Below are 17,335 nucleotides of genomic sequence, written 5' to 3' on the forward strand. Positions count from 1 at the left end.
CTCCTTATTGAATATTTAACACACAAACCTCTCTCCCTGGAAATGATTAAATCCCAGTTTAGTGTATATGGACAATAATAACTAATACATTATTCTGGCCAGGAATACATAGCCAGAGACATTCTTGAAACATGTAAACAATCATGTCCTCAATTTAAACTTTCATTTTCAATGGCCAAGAAGCTGCACATAAGTCCAACATAACCATGTGCAAGGTCATGAGTTGGCTGCAGTAGTGTAAAGCTTGATGCCATTGCACTCTGGAGAGCAGAACCATGTTTCGCTGAAGTGATGATCACTTATAACCATCTAGCAGTATAATGGACAAGTGTAGGATTCCAAGAGATGGATGGATGAGTAATGCCAACTTTACAGTTTGGTGAAGGAGAAATAATGGTCTTGAGCTGGTTTTCATAGTCTTGGACAGTGATCCCCAACCAGTGGCTTGTGAGCAACATGTTGCCCCCAACCCCTTGGATGTTGCTCTCAGTGCCCCCAAACCAGGTAGTTATTTTTGAATTCCTGACTTGGTGGCAAGTTTTGGTTGAATAAAAACAAGATTTACTACCAAATAAAGCCTCATGTAAGCAGATAGTGTGCATAGAGGCTACCTAATAGCCAATCTTAGCCCTTATTTGGCACCTCCATGAATTTTTATGATGCATGTGTTGCTCTCAAAGTCTTTTCACATTTGACTTAGGCTCATGAGTAAGAAAGGTTGGGGATCCCCTGGTCTTGGATATAGCCCCTGGTTCAAGTAAAACTAAACTATAACACACATCATACAATGACAGTCTTGACATTCTTTACCGTATGCGGTAGTCCTTTCCTGTTTCAGAATGATATTGTCCCTGTGAACAATGTGAGGTCCATATAAAACTGGTTTTCTCGAATGGAAGAACTTGATTGGCTGCATAGAGCCCCAAATGTGCACTGGTGGCAGTGTCAGACTGGCCCACAGGGAACCAGAAAAACTCCCGGTGGGCCCAGTGTCAGTGGGAACTCCTGCTTCTAACTATTTGGCCTAGTGCATAGTCATTTCCTATTTCTCTATGGGAACAAATTGACTAAGTATAAAGAAAAATAGATTATAGTATGTAAGTGAGAAGTGAATGAAAAAAAGTTTGAAGAGTGCTCCCATGGTCTAAGTTTTTCTGGTGGGCCCCTAGCATCCCAGTACAATACTGACTGGTGGGATTAACTGGAATGTTGACTTGGAGCCAACTTCAACATCAGTACTCAGCCTTACTACTGCTCTTGCAGTGGAATGGAAGCTAATATCACCAAATAAAAGACTTCCCGGAAGAAAAGAGGCTGTTTGAGCATCAAAGATAGGACCAACTTCATATTTATTTGCTGGTTTTTGGAAAAGCAGGTGTTAAGATACTTTCAGTAATATTGTCTATAACACTGATCCCAGACCAGTGGCTGTTGCTCCCAGTGGCCTCAAAGCAGGTGCTTATTTTTTAATTCCAGACTTAAGTTGCATCAAAACCAGGAGTACTGCCAAACACAGCCTCCTGTAGTCTGCCAATCACAACCCATATTTGGCACCCCCAGGTTATTTTTAAATGCTTGCTTTTGCTCTCCGGTCTATAACAATTCAAGGCCACACTGAGAAAAAAGAAAATACATACTTCTCACACGTTTTTCCAGTAAAAGTATTATTCTGAAAGTAAGCACTTATAAAGTGTTCCATGTTCAACCACGTAAGGACTGATTTGCTATGTACAAGTGCTGGAACAAAATAGATCCTATTCACTAGGCACTTGTGTTGTTCCTACAGAAAAGCTGTACTCTGTGCCTTGGATTGGACTGAATATCTGGCACAAGGCACAAAACGTAGCTCTCATAGGCGCAAGGTGATCCTTTACTTAAACCTGTCCTAAGCAGGTGTAAAGTTCAGGGCTACAGATCCTTGTGTACCTTGGTGCTCCTTCCTTTTGCCTCCTCAACGACGAGTAAGAAATGGATGTGCCAAGTGATGCCCACATCTGACAATGCTGTATGCAGCACTGGCAGGTGTAAGCAGCATTAAGGGCACAAATATTTGCACTCCATATACACACGCCCGATATCCAGGAGCATAATTACACAGGCATAATCTGTGGTTGCAGTTGGGCCCAGGAGTGTAGGTCGATGAGCAATTTCAATATATCTTGGTAGAACTGATCAAGTAAGCAATGTTTTGGGGCCTTAAACTGAACTAGCTGTGGACCCAGAAACATCTTTTTATGGCACTGGCGATATCTATATTGTGGCGATGAACATGGTGCTTTGTGTCTGTTTTTTGCACTTCACCCAACCCACAAAAAATTATCCCTAGTGTGTTTTCTTTGCTGATTTAGGTGCCACCTTCATCTATGAGTGATTCCTTTGAGCCAGTGGCAACCATCTTTCTACCAGCACTTTTTTTAACTAGCTGTAATTTTCAGCTCTTCTAGCATCACTTCAATCATACAACCTCCACCCAACATCCAGAACACGCCAACTCCTCAGAACTAAAACTTCAAACATCTTCAGACTGTGGGAAGCAAGATGTGTCTCAAAAGAGAATGACTTGATGTTTCAGACCCGTGTTATAAGTGACCTACCCATGTCTTATTCCAATTAAACCAGCAGTTCCTTTATGCCTTCTCATTTGATTTTTGTCAGTAGTTCCTTAACTTAAAATTTCTTAAAAACATTTTAATACGAGGAAAGGCAGCCATTTTAGAAAGTGGTCCAATTGAGGACATACCTAAATCATACCAAAACAATTTCAAGGAATAATAACCAAGGAATATTACAAATTTAAAACCTTTTACCAATGCAAGAATAGCAACGACACTTTGTAACCACAGAATAAGGAACTGCTGCTTTAATTAAATAGCATGTCAAACCCATGAATTATGTCTGGGCTGTGACACATGTGACACTCTATATATCATGAGCTCCTTTTCTTATGTACAATATAAAACACAGGCCAAAACAGGCTTATTTTCTATATTTTATTTATAAAAGTTTGTCAAAAAATTTAATTGCATTGTAATTAGCTCAATATGCGTGTCATAATGACTCCACATTCAAAATGGCTGCCTTTATTGACCAATGGAATTAAACAATCACATCCTTTATCATTGTTCATGAACTATATTAAGACATTCTTTGCTCTAATAATGCTTACTTACACAATAATTCATAGGTAAAGTCAAGGATCAGAATATCTGCCATTGTTACAGTATAAACATCTATTACTTCTGAGATCTGGGCTTATAGTACCGCCATGACTTATTCTAATTTACAACAGCATATCAAATTATTTATGGTCACATTCCAATAGTTAAGACTTTTTAACAACTGAAAGGCCTCACAAAACCCCAAACACTCTGAGTGGGCCAAACAAACATACAATCATTGCAATTCCCTGCTCAAGTGAGCTTACAGTCTAGTTTTGTCAGTCGTATGCTGACCTTGATAAATTTGCTTCCTTAAAATTGACAGAAAAATATAAAAGGATAACTTACTCTCGGATTAGTTCACAGCTCAGAAAATCTACTGGATATGTGAAGGTAAAGTGCAACACTTCTGTCTATCTGGCAAAATGTTCCCTAGCTAAATGAAGAAAGCCTGTTCCGGCATTAATTGGAACCTTATGATGTGAACTACAAAAGGTGCAAGGTATGCCAGCCTGAAGGGATTTGGTTGTCTCTTGGCCCCACCTGCCCCATTCCCAGCTCTGCCCTCATTCCACCCCGGCCCTGTCCCACTGCTATGCTCCTTGCTCTACTGCTTTATTTGGATATTGGGGGAGCTTAAGTGACACATAAGCGCAACTCTCTATGTGCCATTCTATATACAGGGAGTAGCAGGAGGTGGGAAAGCCCTTGGTGCCTCTGGAATGTCTCTAGCTTGTACATCTATAAACAGGGAGTAGCAGGAGGTGGGAAAGCCCTTGGTGCCTCTGGAATGTCTCTAGCTTGTACATAATTTAGAATGTACAAGATGGGCACCATTGAAAGCAAGGTACTAGGGAGCCTTGCACATAACTCCTACCTACAGAAATTATTATGATATAAGTACAGGGTTCTTTTGTATCTGTCAGTGCTACATTTTGAAATTCAGTGCAGGGTACAAAGCTTAATAATGGTTTGGCACAACCCTTAAAAGCATGGGACTAATGGCTATGATTATTGTGCTCTTGAAGTTGAACATAGCCCTTTGTAAATGGACCCCAATGACTTTAACATGGTGAACCCTATCCCTTTAACTCTATGTTCCCTTGGTGGCCTTTTTTTGGATAATATTTTTCCTTTTTCTTTCTCAATCATGGCAAATGGTCTGGAAGCACTTAACTAATTTGTCTTCATGCAATAAAAAGATAAGCAATGTTCTTTGCAGACAATAAGAGTATACATGGAAATACATTTTCTTTATGACTACATTCCCTAGAGCCTTGTTTGAAATGTGAACAGAGATAATAAGGCAAAACATACATGAAGTATACAAATACTAAGTATGGAACTTAAAACACATAAACATCTTCTTCCCCTTGAAGCTTACAATCTAGTTTTGGTCTGGGCAAGGCAATTCCTTGATCAATCCTACAAACATAAATGAGGACAAACACACAGACAGACATTTCCTATATAAATACTCTATATTATCAAAAGAAATTCCCTTGTAACCCTTGAATTATAGCAGCACAGGCAGCACAGCCTTTACTCACAGCAATGCCAACAACCCACTTTTCCCATAAAACCACTGTAAAATAAAAATATTTTTGGGATTCAAGCAGTATTTTATTAAAACCTGTCTGCCAGGTGTTATAGATATGATGAAATAATGCGCCCAATAAATGGATGATATCATTGCAACTAATAACACACTTACATTGCACTCTGGAACTGTGTTGATGTTATTAGCTGCCATTTATACCTTATACTAGAGACACTTCTATATCTGAAAGCTCGTATTGCTACAATAAATATTCCTTTATCTGACCTATTATTATTATTTACCTTGTTAATTGCTAGATTCCTGGTTGTTAATGAGTGTGACAAAAAGGCTTGTCTCAGTGAGACTTGTCTGTTGGATGGCAGGTATATAGCACCCAGGCTGAGGTACTGGCTCCTTTAAATCTCCAGGGCAGGAGAGGCTAGTGCCCTGCAGTATGGTTAGAGAATGCTGGAGCCAATTAGGGAATGCTGGAGCCAATTAGGCAACAGCTGAAGCATTTAAGGTGAGCCTGGGTGTGCAGCAAGGGTCAGTTTTCTGAGAGACTTGGAGGTTGAGCCTGGTCTAATTGAAGGTCACTCTCAGAGCAGGGCACAGTGCAGGAGCGCTGCCTGTGTTGGGAACCCCTAGAGGAGCTGGGGGTGCCACCTGCCACTGTGAGGGAGCAGTGGGAGTCGCAACCAGATAGTTCAGTTTCTGAGAGAGACTGAGAGGGGCAGGCTGGACTGACGACAAAGTCCCCTGATTCTGGGACTCCAGAAAAGGACTGCCGGGCATTGGCAGTGAGGATTTGGGTATCCCCAGTCTGGTGAGACTTATGTTTCAACAAACGGGATACCCAAATCCTCACTGCCAATGCCCGGCAGTCCTTTTCTGGAGTCCCAGAATCAGGGGACCTTCCCCCTCTGTTCGAGCCCGTGGGTTCGGACACTGATTCCCTGGTGGAAACACACCAAATAACGATATTTTCCATTGCCTCTCTCACATGAGATATAATATATATTTCTATATTGATAACACTATGTAAACTGATCTGCAAAAAACTATAGACTGTATAATAAAATATAAATATTCTGTTTATAAAATAAGTGTTTCACTTCATTTTCAACATATAAGTCATGCCCTTTTTAGTCATACTACATTTCAACCTAGCCCTTACTCATATATATTCACAATAATAATGAATTAGCCGTGCAAAGCTATAAAGCGCATGATAAATGCTTGGTAAATACCAAAGCGAAGCCTTTTCAATGTGATGATGGCTCGTGATACATTTCTAGAGTGTTCAGTTTAGAATGGAACTGGTTTGATGACTTAAAGGGATTCTGTCATGATTTTAATAGTATACTTTTTAATTCTAAATTATGCTGTTTACGTAGCAAATAATTCAGTCTACTATTTAAAACTTTATTCATAAACCAACAAATGTATTTGTTTTTAGCTGTATTATTGATGTCTAGGCAGCCATCTCAGTGCATTGTGCCTGAGTCTGAGCTTTCAGAAAAGCCAGCACTACACATTAGAACTGCATTTAGGTAACCTGTTGTTTCTCCTACTCCCATGGAGGAGTCGCAAGCCAGACTTGGATTTCTTATTATTGAGTGCTATTCTGATATCTACTGGGGGCTGCTATCTTGCTCCCTTCCCATTGTTCTGCTGATCGGCTGCTGGGAGGAGGGTGATATCACTCCAACTTGCAGCTCAGCAGTAAAGTGTGAAGTTTATCAGAGCACAGGTCACATGGCTGTGGCACCTTGGGACATAAAGAATATGCCAAGCCCCATGTAAAATTTCAAAATTAAATATAAGAAAATCTGTTTGTATTTTTGAAAAACAGATTTCACTACAGGACTCTGCTAGAGAAGCTCTATTAAGTGATGCATTTTGAAAAAGACATGTTTTTCCATGACAGTATTCCTTTAACATTGGAATGACAGTGAGTGAGAAACGAGCCCATTATTGCTTTCCAGATGCTTCTATGTAAACAAATTATTAGCCACCAACCTGATGCCTGCATGGCAGTTGATCTGGCACACACAATTGTGAATAGGTCACTTAATGTTTAAAGTAATGTGTAAAAAAATTGTAGCAAGTGATATGGGACTACAGAAACCTATAAATTCCAATGTGTATTTAACCTCAGAGGAAAGAAATGTGCTGGTAGTTTGAAGCATGCTCCTTGGTTAGTAACTGAAGTAACTGAGGGGTGATAAGTAACATGTTTTCTTTCTATACAAATTGACATGTGGCAGGTTTGTGGTTTGTATACAGCAATTACTGTTTTTTGGTCTCCACTAGCTTTAAGTGTCATTGGTGCAATTAGATACAGGGTGCATACTATGTAAAAGTGGAAAAATGTTGTTTACAGTGATGAGAAAGAGCTCTCTCTCCAGTTGTCACATCAGTGGTGGGTATGAAGGAACTAGAACTACAAGAACCCTCCTATGATCAATTCTGTTACATGACAGTTACGTGTGTGTCAAATACACAACAACAAAAGCATTTGTGTAAGGCCCTGTCAAATGGCTTTCTATTGATTGTATTTTTATCTCTACCATGTTTTCCTACAATGATATATCTAAACTATGAATAATGGTAAATTTGCCCAAGAGTTTCCACACCTATTTCTAGGGCAGCAAGGTGTCTGCTATGGTACAGCGTAAGGACAGTGCTTGCCTGTGCCTCCTAAAGAGGAGCATGCAGCATTTTCCAGGGTACAAATGTTTTTTAAGTAAACAAATGCTCACTGTAAATGGCCCATATATTATACATATTGCACCTATTCTGCAAGTGCACCTCGATTGTTCTAAAGATAGAAGGGGAACAATACTGCACTGGTAATTTGTTTTAGTAACATGCTTTTTGCCAGCTCGAATTCCCATTGCTATTTTTTCCCAGATTGTTTGACTATATATGGACAAAATGTTCCTGAAAACATATATCTGCCATACCATAAATTGTTCTCATTTTGCATATGAGAACTATATGTGTTGCCCGAATTCAGCTGGTATTCAGATACATAGTGGACTAAGGATCAAATAACAGAACTTGTTTCTTTTTATAAAGAAGCTATTGCAATATGTAACTAACGTCTATAGTTTAAAAAGCCACTTATATTGGTAGCCAACCAAATAATTTATGTATGTACAGTGGTGTGAAAAACTATTTGCCCCCTTCCTGATTTCTTATTCTTTTGCATGTTTGTCACACTTAAATGTTTCTGCTCATCAAAAACCGTTAACTATTAGTCAAAGATAACACAAGTAAACACAAAATGCAGTTTTTAAATGAGGGTTTTTATTATTTAGGGAGAAAAAAAATCCAAACCTACATGGCCCTGTGTGAAAAAGTAATTGCCCCCTGAACCTACTAACTGGTTGGGCCACCCTTAGCAGCAATAACTGCAATCAAGCGTTTGCGATAACTTGCAATGAGTCTTTTACAGCGCTCTGGAGGAATTTTGGCCCACTCATCTTTGCAGAATTGTTGTAATTCAGCTTTATTTGAGGGTTTTCTAGCATGAACCGCCTTTTTAAGGTCATGCCACAACATCTCAATAGGATTCAGGTCAGGACTTTGACTAGGCCACTCCAAAGTCTTCATTTTGTTTTTCTTCAGCCATTCAGAGGTGGATTTGCTGGTGTGTTTTGGGTCATTGTCCTGCTGCAGCACCCAAGATCGCTTCAGCTTGAGTTGACGAACAGATGGCCGGACATTCTCCTTCAGGATTTTTTGGTAGACAGTAGAATTCATGGTTCCATCTATCACAGCAAGCCTTCCAGGTCCTGAAGCAGCAAAACAACCCCAGACCATCACACTACCACCACCATATTTTACTGTTGGTATGATGTTCTTTTTCTGAAATGCTGTGTTACTTTTACGCCAGATGTAACGGGACACGCACCTTCCAAAAAGTTCAACTTTTGTCTCGTCGGTCCACAAGATATTTTCCCAAAAGTCTTGGCAATCATTGAGATGTTTTTTAGCAAAATTGAGACGAGCCATAATGTTCTTTTTGCTTAAAAGTGGTTTGCGCCTTGGAAATCTGCCATGCAGGCCGTTTTTGCCCAGTCTCTTTCTTATGGTGGAGTCGTGAACACTGACCTTAATTGAGGCAAGTGAGGCCTGCAGTTCTTTAGATGTTGTCCTGGGGTCTTTTGTGGCCTCTCGGATGAGTTGTCTCTGCACTCTTGGGGTAATTTTGGTCGGCCGGCCACTCCTGGGAAGGTTCACCACTGTTCCATGTTTTTGCCATTTGTGGATAATGGCTCTCACTGTGGTTCGCTGGAGTCCCAAAGCTTTAGAAATAGCTTTATAACCTTTACCAGACTGATAGATCTCAATTACTTTTGTTCTCATTTGTTCCTGAATTTCTTTGGATCTTGGCATGATGTCTAGCTTTTGAGGTGCTTTTGGGCTACTTCTCTGTGTCAGGTAGCTCCTATTTAAGTGATTTCTTGATTGAAACAGGTGTGGCAGTAATCAGGCCTGGGGGTGACTACAGAAATTGATATTGAAATTGAAAATTTAAATTGATAAACCACAGTTAAGTTATTTTTTAACAAGGGGGGCAATCACTTTTTCACACAGGGCCATGTAGATTTGGAGTTTTTTTTCTCCCTTAATAACGTAAACCTTCATTTAAAAACTGCATTTTGTGTTCAATTATGTTATCTTTGACTAATAGTTAACGGTTTTTGATGAGCAGAAACATTTAAGTGTGACAAACATGCAAAAGAATAAGAAATCAGGAAGGGGGCAAATAGTTTTTCACACCACTGTATTTATATTTATTTGTTACTATTTATGGCTACCTAATATCTGATGCTATCTTGTATAGATACACAATGGCATATGTGCAAACTAAATATGGTCTACCTTTGGTAATGCCTCATGTATTAAAAGCTAATGCTTACAGGTTTATTCATAGTCTGTCCCACGACAGATCCAGTAGCCTCTGAGGTCTTATTTCCAAGAGGTGCAGAAGATGCTTCGTTGAAGGTTCCTAGTACTGGTGGCAACCTAGACTGGTCTGGTGGAACAACTGGAGGTGGACCTTCCTTGATCTGTTGTGGATGTTGCAGCTGAAATCCTGGTACACTTGTAGACTGCAAGTTGCTGGCAATCACCCCACTCTGTGGCAGGGTCTCCTGTGGGACGAAAGGCTGCAGGAAAGTACCACCAATGTTCGAAAAATTTTGAGCAGGCATGTTCTGAAGCAGAAGTCCAGAGGAGTGTGCAGGTCCAGCAGGATACATATATTGGCATTGACCCAGGGCAGTAGGACTCTCCTTAACTGGACTTTGAGGCTGTGAGTAGCTTTGTGGGTACATTAAAGGAGACTGAATTGCTCCAGATATTGCCTGAGGAAATAAAGGTCCTCCTGGAGGGATTCCTGGAGGCTGGGCAGTTGAAGGCGATGCTACTGGCAATAAAGTTTGTGCCATGCTCATTGCTAAAGATAAAACATTTGCCAGTGAGAACATAGGTGCAGTGGGAGACCACTGAGTCACTGGCTGTGCACTAGATGCTAGGGCAGACACAGCATTGTTTATATTTGGTGGCACCATCCCACTGTTTAGCATGTGCTGCAATGAATTTTGATGGCTTCCCATCAGGTTGGGAAAGACAGTGTTTGGGGAACTTATAGGCCCTGCTGAAGATGAAGGCATCATGTGCTGGGGAAGGGAAGAGAGGTAGTTGCCAGACTGCATGGAACTAAAAATTGCAGGAGGAAAGGACTGTGAGGTTGGCATGGAATAACCTGAGGGGAAAGAACCAGCTGGATTTGATGCAGTTTCAAAAGAGGGCCATGTTCTGCTGGCTGTCATAGGAGAACCTAAAGAAAAGACAAATACATTTGATTTTTGTGTTGGACCATAGAACATATCATATAGTTCAACCAAACTTAAATACAAATTGGAAACATTACAGAGGTAGTGGTACAAGTATGATTACCTGGTGTTAAAATAATATTATATAATAAAAAATAATAATGTAATAAATAATAACATTATAAAAAATAATAATAATGTAAATAATATGCAGAATTCATTTGCAACACAAGCCCTATTCATTCAGCTCTGTGTGTTATACCTGTAGACATTGCTGGTAGGTGAGATTTAGATCCAAGATCTGCTGACGTAAGCAGAGGTCCAGCAGTGCCAAAAATATCACTGTCCAGTACTGGGCTACTCTGGAAGAGATAACCTTGTGAAGGCACTCCTTTGGTTGGACTTGGACAAACCAAATCTGGAATTTAAGTAAAATACAATACATTAATGAAGACATTATAAGAAGCAGAAACACAAAATTTAGTGTGGCAGAACACTCCATTTTTGAGGCATTTGACATTTGGCCTGTGGCTATTGTAAGTAACCTATAGTACATACATGCAGGCAACCTAGCAGGCAGACTAGCCTGTTTTGTTCATTCAATCTCAACATCTGTGTTTGATGTACTAACTTCTACAATCTAGACGTTAGTACATCAAACACATATGTTGAGAATCTAGATGGTTACATTTTCAGTTATATTTAACCCCCATATATGACATACCCACCCAGACAGTCAAACAATATAGTTGGGCATTTTGCATATCCATATTTGGGTTTGTATGGCCAGCTTAAAATTTAGACAGGAAAGGCAAGTGTGATTTAAATAGATACTTCATGTACTATATTCATGCAGTCTGTCCAACAGGCTACAGTTGGTATGTCCATAAAGAAAATCTCATCTAACAATGTCTTTGACAACACTGCTGCTTCCCCTGACTTTAGTGCAGATACAGTGAGATTCAATCATACAGTATCCAACCATTCAGCTTGAGGGCCAAATAAATGGATAACCCAAAACTCAACCTTTGCACAATTGCCTTTTTTGTATTATTTGAAGGTGAATGAGAAAGCGTCAGTAAACATGGCTATACAACATCTTTGAAGGCCACTAAACTTACCATTTAAAGAGGAGGAAGAAAATGAGCGTGAGAGCTCCTGAAGCTGGAGATCAGCCTGAAAAACAGATGGATATTTTCGTCTATTCTGTGTAATGGTTGATTCTTAGAATGAAAGAGTTAGTCATATCTAGTTATAATCCAGTTTCATTTAATACAGAGGTATAAATGGTCAATTCATTTTTCAAGGTAACACCAAAGTTGCAGGGTTATCGAACATGTGTATTAAAATATATAAAAGTATACTTTGTTTCTTTGGTTTTTTTTTTTTTAATGTACCACCTACCTAGTTCTATAATAGTCTCCCCATGCTGAGGTTTAAAAGAAACGTAATGGCTTTTAGCTAAAAAACCCACGTGACTAAATCTCTTTATAAAGAGAGAATCTACTGCTACTCTAACACAACTTGCCAATGACTTGTTATCTGCAAATGCCTACAACCACATCTCCTTACTTATACTGCCCTTTTCTGGTTTTCCTCTACCATTCAAATTACTATTTTAGTGTTTTCTACAGTTGAGTATCACCTTCTCACTTACTTCATTCTGTTGAGGTTCCTCAAGGCTCTTTGTTCTAGGTAACCTTTTGTTCATCTCTGTATTTACTCCATGGGCTAATTAATTCATTCATATGATTTACAGTAGCACCTCTGCAGAAGATGCTCAGACATATCTCTCATTTCCTAATCTTAACCCATGTCTCTTCTTGTCAGCTATTTCTACTTGGATGTCCCAACACTACCTTACATTAAACTTCTCTAAGACAGAAATGGTCATCTTTACCCCCCCCCCCCAAACACCCATAACATCCCATAAATTCCCTGTCACAGTTAACAAATCCACTATCACCCACCTCTCATCAAGCCTAGTGCCTTGGGGTTATCTTTGATTTTGCCTTCTCCTTTACCCCTCATATCCAATCAACTAAATCATGTCACTTTCACTTAAAAACACAACCACTAATAACAAGATGTCACTAAAATTCTAATTTGAATAATGTACCCACCACCTAATTGAATAAAATACTATAAGTCAAAATAACACCCCAAGTCAGTTTGATAGGATTCACCTGAGCAAACAGGTTGAACTTGATGGATATGTGTTTATTTTAGCTTCACTGAAACAATATTACTGTAGAACATAACAACTGGAAAGTCAACCTGTTTTTAAATTTTAAGATTAGATACATAGCTGTGCTACATAAATAAAATCAGTATGAATGTTTGTCTGAAAATGGCACCCAAGGATCTGGCAGGCAACGGGGCTACATTTTAGTTTACTTTTATTACACGTAAACTGAACAGCCTGCATTTTGTTCAAGAGTGGGATGCATGTTGTCCTGGGGCCAGATGTTAGACATGTAGAGGCTATAGCATGGTTGTCAACCAGAGGCCAGCTGGCTAATATGGCCCTTCAGGGTATTCTTATGGCCTTTTCTTTTCCTGTGGGCTGAATAGGCTACTATATGACATGATCTGGCCAAAAAGCAGGTAGTACTATGTTGTAAATGTTGTAGAGCTACTTCGCTGAGAAGCTGTTTAATGCAGATGATACTTTTACTGCAGTACTTACTCAATTGGCATAGCCTGGCACCTTTCATAAGGCCCAGACTGGTGATCAAACTTCATACCTGTAGATTGTGAGGCAAGGGGCTGTTACTAAACTCTTCACCCTCATCGTCTCTGTCTCCATTGGCTTCTTTTTTTAAGAGGGTTTCCACTCGGTGAATAATGTCCCGAATCCTGTTGGTAAAACTCTCTCTCTCAGACAGCATGATGAACTCATTGTTTACCTGAACAAAAGGAACGTTTAAACTGACAGTTATGGGGTGCACCTTTCAAACACTTCATTGTTCTTATTGATTTCTAAAGAATACAACACAGGCTCCTTGATTAATGGGGTTGTTCACCTTTCAGTTAACTTTTAGTATAATGAAGACATACTAATATTCAGAGACAATATGCAACTGGTCTTTATTTTTATTATTTGTAGTTTTTTAGTTATTTCATTTTCAGTTCTGGAACTCTCTACTTTGGAGTTTCAGCAGCTTTTGGTTGCTAGGGTCTAACTTACCTTAGCAACCAGGGGGTGGCTTGGATGAGAGACTGCTATACGAATAGGGGAGGGCCTCAAAAAAAGAAAATGACAAAAATTAACAATAACATTCAAATTGTAGCCTCACAGAGCAATAGTGACCCCCATTTAAAAAGAATTGGAAGAAGGGAAATAATTCAAAAACTATAAATAATAAAGATCAATTTAAACAATTCTTAGAATTGGCCATTCTTTAACATACTAAAAGTTAAAGGTTAACCACCCCTTTTAATATGAACATTTGGATTCCTCCTGCAGCTTGACTTCAGTGCAACTACCATGTAGTGCTAAAATCAGGGCTGTGGAGTCGGTAGATAAATTCTCCGACTCCGACTCCTCAGTTTCTGATACTTCCGACTCTGACTCCACGACTCCAACTCCTCTGTTTTTAATATGCTAATTTATTTTATACATCCAGGAAGGGGAAGGGGCACTTAAAACACAACTGAACTGATAATATACTGATAGACAATTTTATCTATACTCCTACTCCTAATGATTTCCCTAGAATCCCATAGTCATGTTTAAAGTTTAAGCTAACATTACAGCTGAATTACAGCAGTTTTTCAAGTGTTTTAAAGCTTCAGTCTTAAAGGAACAGTAACACCAAAAAATAAAAGAGATTTAAAGTAATAAAAATATAATGCACTGTTGCCCCGCACTGGTAAAACTGGTGTGTTTTCTACAGTAAAACTACTATAATTTATATAATAAGCTGCTGTGTAGCCACGGGGGCAGCCATTCAAGCTGGAAAAAAGGAGAAAAGGCACAGGTTACATAGCAGATAACAGACAAGTTCTGTAGAATACATTGGTGTTTTATCTGTTATCTGCTATGTGCCTGTGCCTTTTCTCCTTTGAACGGCTGCCCCCATGGCTACACAGCGGGGTATTTATATAAACTATAGTAGGGTTTCTGTAGCAAACACCCCAGCTGTACCAGTGCAGGAATGGCTGCCCCCGGGGCTACACAGCGGGGTATTTATATAAACTATAGTAGGGTTTCTGTAGCAAACACCCCAGCTGTACCGGTGCAGGAATGGCTGCCCACATACTACACAGCAGCTTATTTATATAAATTATAGTAGATTTTCTGAAGTAAACACACAGTGCAGGGCAGCAGAACATTATATTTTAGTTACTTTTATACACTTTCATTTTTTGGTGTTACTGTTCCTTTAAACTATTGACTATCCATTCCCTTCACGTATACAAGTATTTCTAGTCCTGCAAATTTTTTTTACTTAATTAGTTATCAGTGAGAGTTAGGCTAGGTTCCCAGTGGGCATTGTGTTCCCTGTAACAGAGGAACACGACGCAGTGGAGCTGCCGCACCTTAACTGTGCGTTACGTCCCATTTAGTGAAGCATACAGTCAATGAAAAGCTTCATGGTCACTCAACGTGTTCGTTTATGCACTGCGTGCATTGGGCTTTATTTTTATAGCAGAGAAGTAATTAATTATGACTGTTTGTGAATTGGGACATTTAAACTTGCTTTTTTTTTTTTTTATTCCCATTTAAATTTAGTAGGAGTCGGAGTCGGTTCATTTTTTGCCGACTCCGACTCCAGGTACCCAAAATTGCCTCCGACTCCTCGACTCCGACTCCACAGCCCTGGCTAAAATGTGCATTAGGTATATAATATAAATTCATTACAGAGATAGGTGGTTTGTAATTCATAGTGCTATGAACAGGAACATTACAATATTATCCACAGCATCACACACAGAGATTTTGAACCAAATTACAAAAAAGTGATGATGTTGATGAAAAGAAACACTGAGATCGCTTAAGTAGGATAAGCGGGAATAAAATTGGTTGATCACAATTCAACCCCCCAGAGCGACACTCACCTACAAGTTCTTGAGTTTCAGCACAAGTAGTTAATAAATTCATTATACAGTATATACAGTACATACCATAACCACTGCAATATCTTCTGGATTATCTCCATCCAGGTCGAACTTGAAGGTAACCATTTTATTGTTATATGTTTGCAGCTGGCACTCAACAACCCGGTCGCATTTATCTGATATCTAAATGAACATAGAGAAGGTGGACAAAGTTAATTTGTTAGATTCCTGGAAAAGTAGCACTTTCCCTTCCTGCTTTTCATATCTGATTCCTTTCTTACTGTCCTAAACATCCCATACACACCATCCAACTCCTTATGTATACTAGAACCCATGTTCCACATTTTAGATTTGCATGAATAATGCTTATAGTCTGTGGAATTATTTCCCCTCATTCTGTTCATTAGATATGACATATTTGACCCCATGCGCAGGTGCAAAAGCACTACAGGGTGCAAAAGTCTTTCCCTTTGTGCTTATTTAAAAAGCACTTGAGTCCAGATTCTGCCTGGGCTCTACACCTGGTGCTAGATTGGAAATCTGTTGCTAGGTGCAATGTGCATAGCACCTGCATAGGCAGGGCCATATTTATATACAGTATAGGCAACTGTGGGCCCATGCCTAGGGCACCAGTTTTAAAGAGGTCACAGGGGACTTTATATAAAGTCCCCTGTGACCTCTTTAAAACTGGTGCCCTAGGCATGGGCCCACAGTTGCCTATACTGTATATAAATATGCAGGTCTCTATGAGCCATTTTGGAGCATGGATATCTAAAGCAACAATTCTTTTATGTGTAGGATATGACGAAAGTGTGAAAAACCTAGCAGATTGCACCTGTTTTGTTTTTTTTACACTTTGTTGCCTTGCACTAAATAAATGCCCCCACCATAGCCCCTTTATATTATAGCTTAAACAGCAACAGAAACCTAATACATGTATACAGTGCCCTTCATAATGTTTGGGACAAAGAAACATTTTTCTTTGATTTACCCCTCTGCTCCTCAGTGCAAAATTTTAAATCAAACAATTCAGACATGATTTAAGTGCACATTCCAGACTTTAACCCTTTCACTGCCAGGGGATTTAGTCATAGTGGAACCTTTATTACAAGACAGTTTCTGAACATTTTGCAGTCTTTCACTTTAGGGGCCTTATCTCGGGGGGGACTTTAAGTTTACCCAGGAAAACAATTTTTTAAATGTCTAAAAATAAAAAAAATTATATTATCCATAATATAAACACATGTACCAGAAACAAAAATTATTTTATGCCGAAAATACAACTGATTTGGAAAGTCCCATGTCTCCTGCATGTGCCAGTACCAAATATATATAGGTTTATGGAGATTTCTCACTTGTATAGGTCAAAAACTCCAAGCAGTACACTAGCAAATTTCCAAAGCACTGCTTCAGAAAGCTGCATACTTGAAATTTCAAGGTCAAAAATTCCACTAACAGAACATTAATCGCAGACATCCCCACATTTTTGGAAAGAACAGACTCTGGGAAATCACAAATAGGTAAAACTGTCTGTCTACTTCAAACTACCAAGATCTTTTATCCAGAATACTTGGGACCTGGGTTTTCTGGATATAGGGATATTTCAGTATTTTGAATCTACATATTATAAGTCTGCTAAAAATTATTCAAACATGAAATAAACTCAATAGGATTGTTTTGACCCCAATATGGATTCATGCAGCTTAGTTACCATCTTGTAC

General features: G+C 39.2%; 1 protein-coding gene across 1 annotated transcript in view; it reads right to left on the bottom strand.

Moving 5' to 3' along the window:
* wnk4 (WNK lysine deficient protein kinase 4) overlaps positions 1 to 17,335 on the bottom strand; it is a 152,014-nt gene that overhangs the window by 10,672 nt on the left and 124,007 nt on the right. The window contains exons 11-15 of the mRNA XM_002932519.5: positions 15,681 to 15,797; positions 13,298 to 13,459; positions 11,672 to 11,726; positions 10,813 to 10,968; positions 9,633 to 10,555 (exon numbers count right to left, since the gene is read on the bottom strand). Of these exons, the coding sequence (XP_002932565.2) occupies positions 9,633 to 10,555; positions 10,813 to 10,968; positions 11,672 to 11,726; positions 13,298 to 13,459; positions 15,681 to 15,797 (1,413 nt within the window). The remainder of the gene's footprint in view (positions 1 to 9,632; positions 10,556 to 10,812; positions 10,969 to 11,671; positions 11,727 to 13,297; positions 13,460 to 15,680; positions 15,798 to 17,335) is intronic.

Source organism: Xenopus tropicalis, chromosome 10 (genome assembly GCF_000004195.4).
Source record: "Xenopus tropicalis strain Nigerian chromosome 10, UCB_Xtro_10.0, whole genome shotgun sequence".
NCBI classification, from domain to species: Eukaryota; Metazoa; Chordata; class Amphibia; order Anura; family Pipidae; genus Xenopus; species Xenopus tropicalis.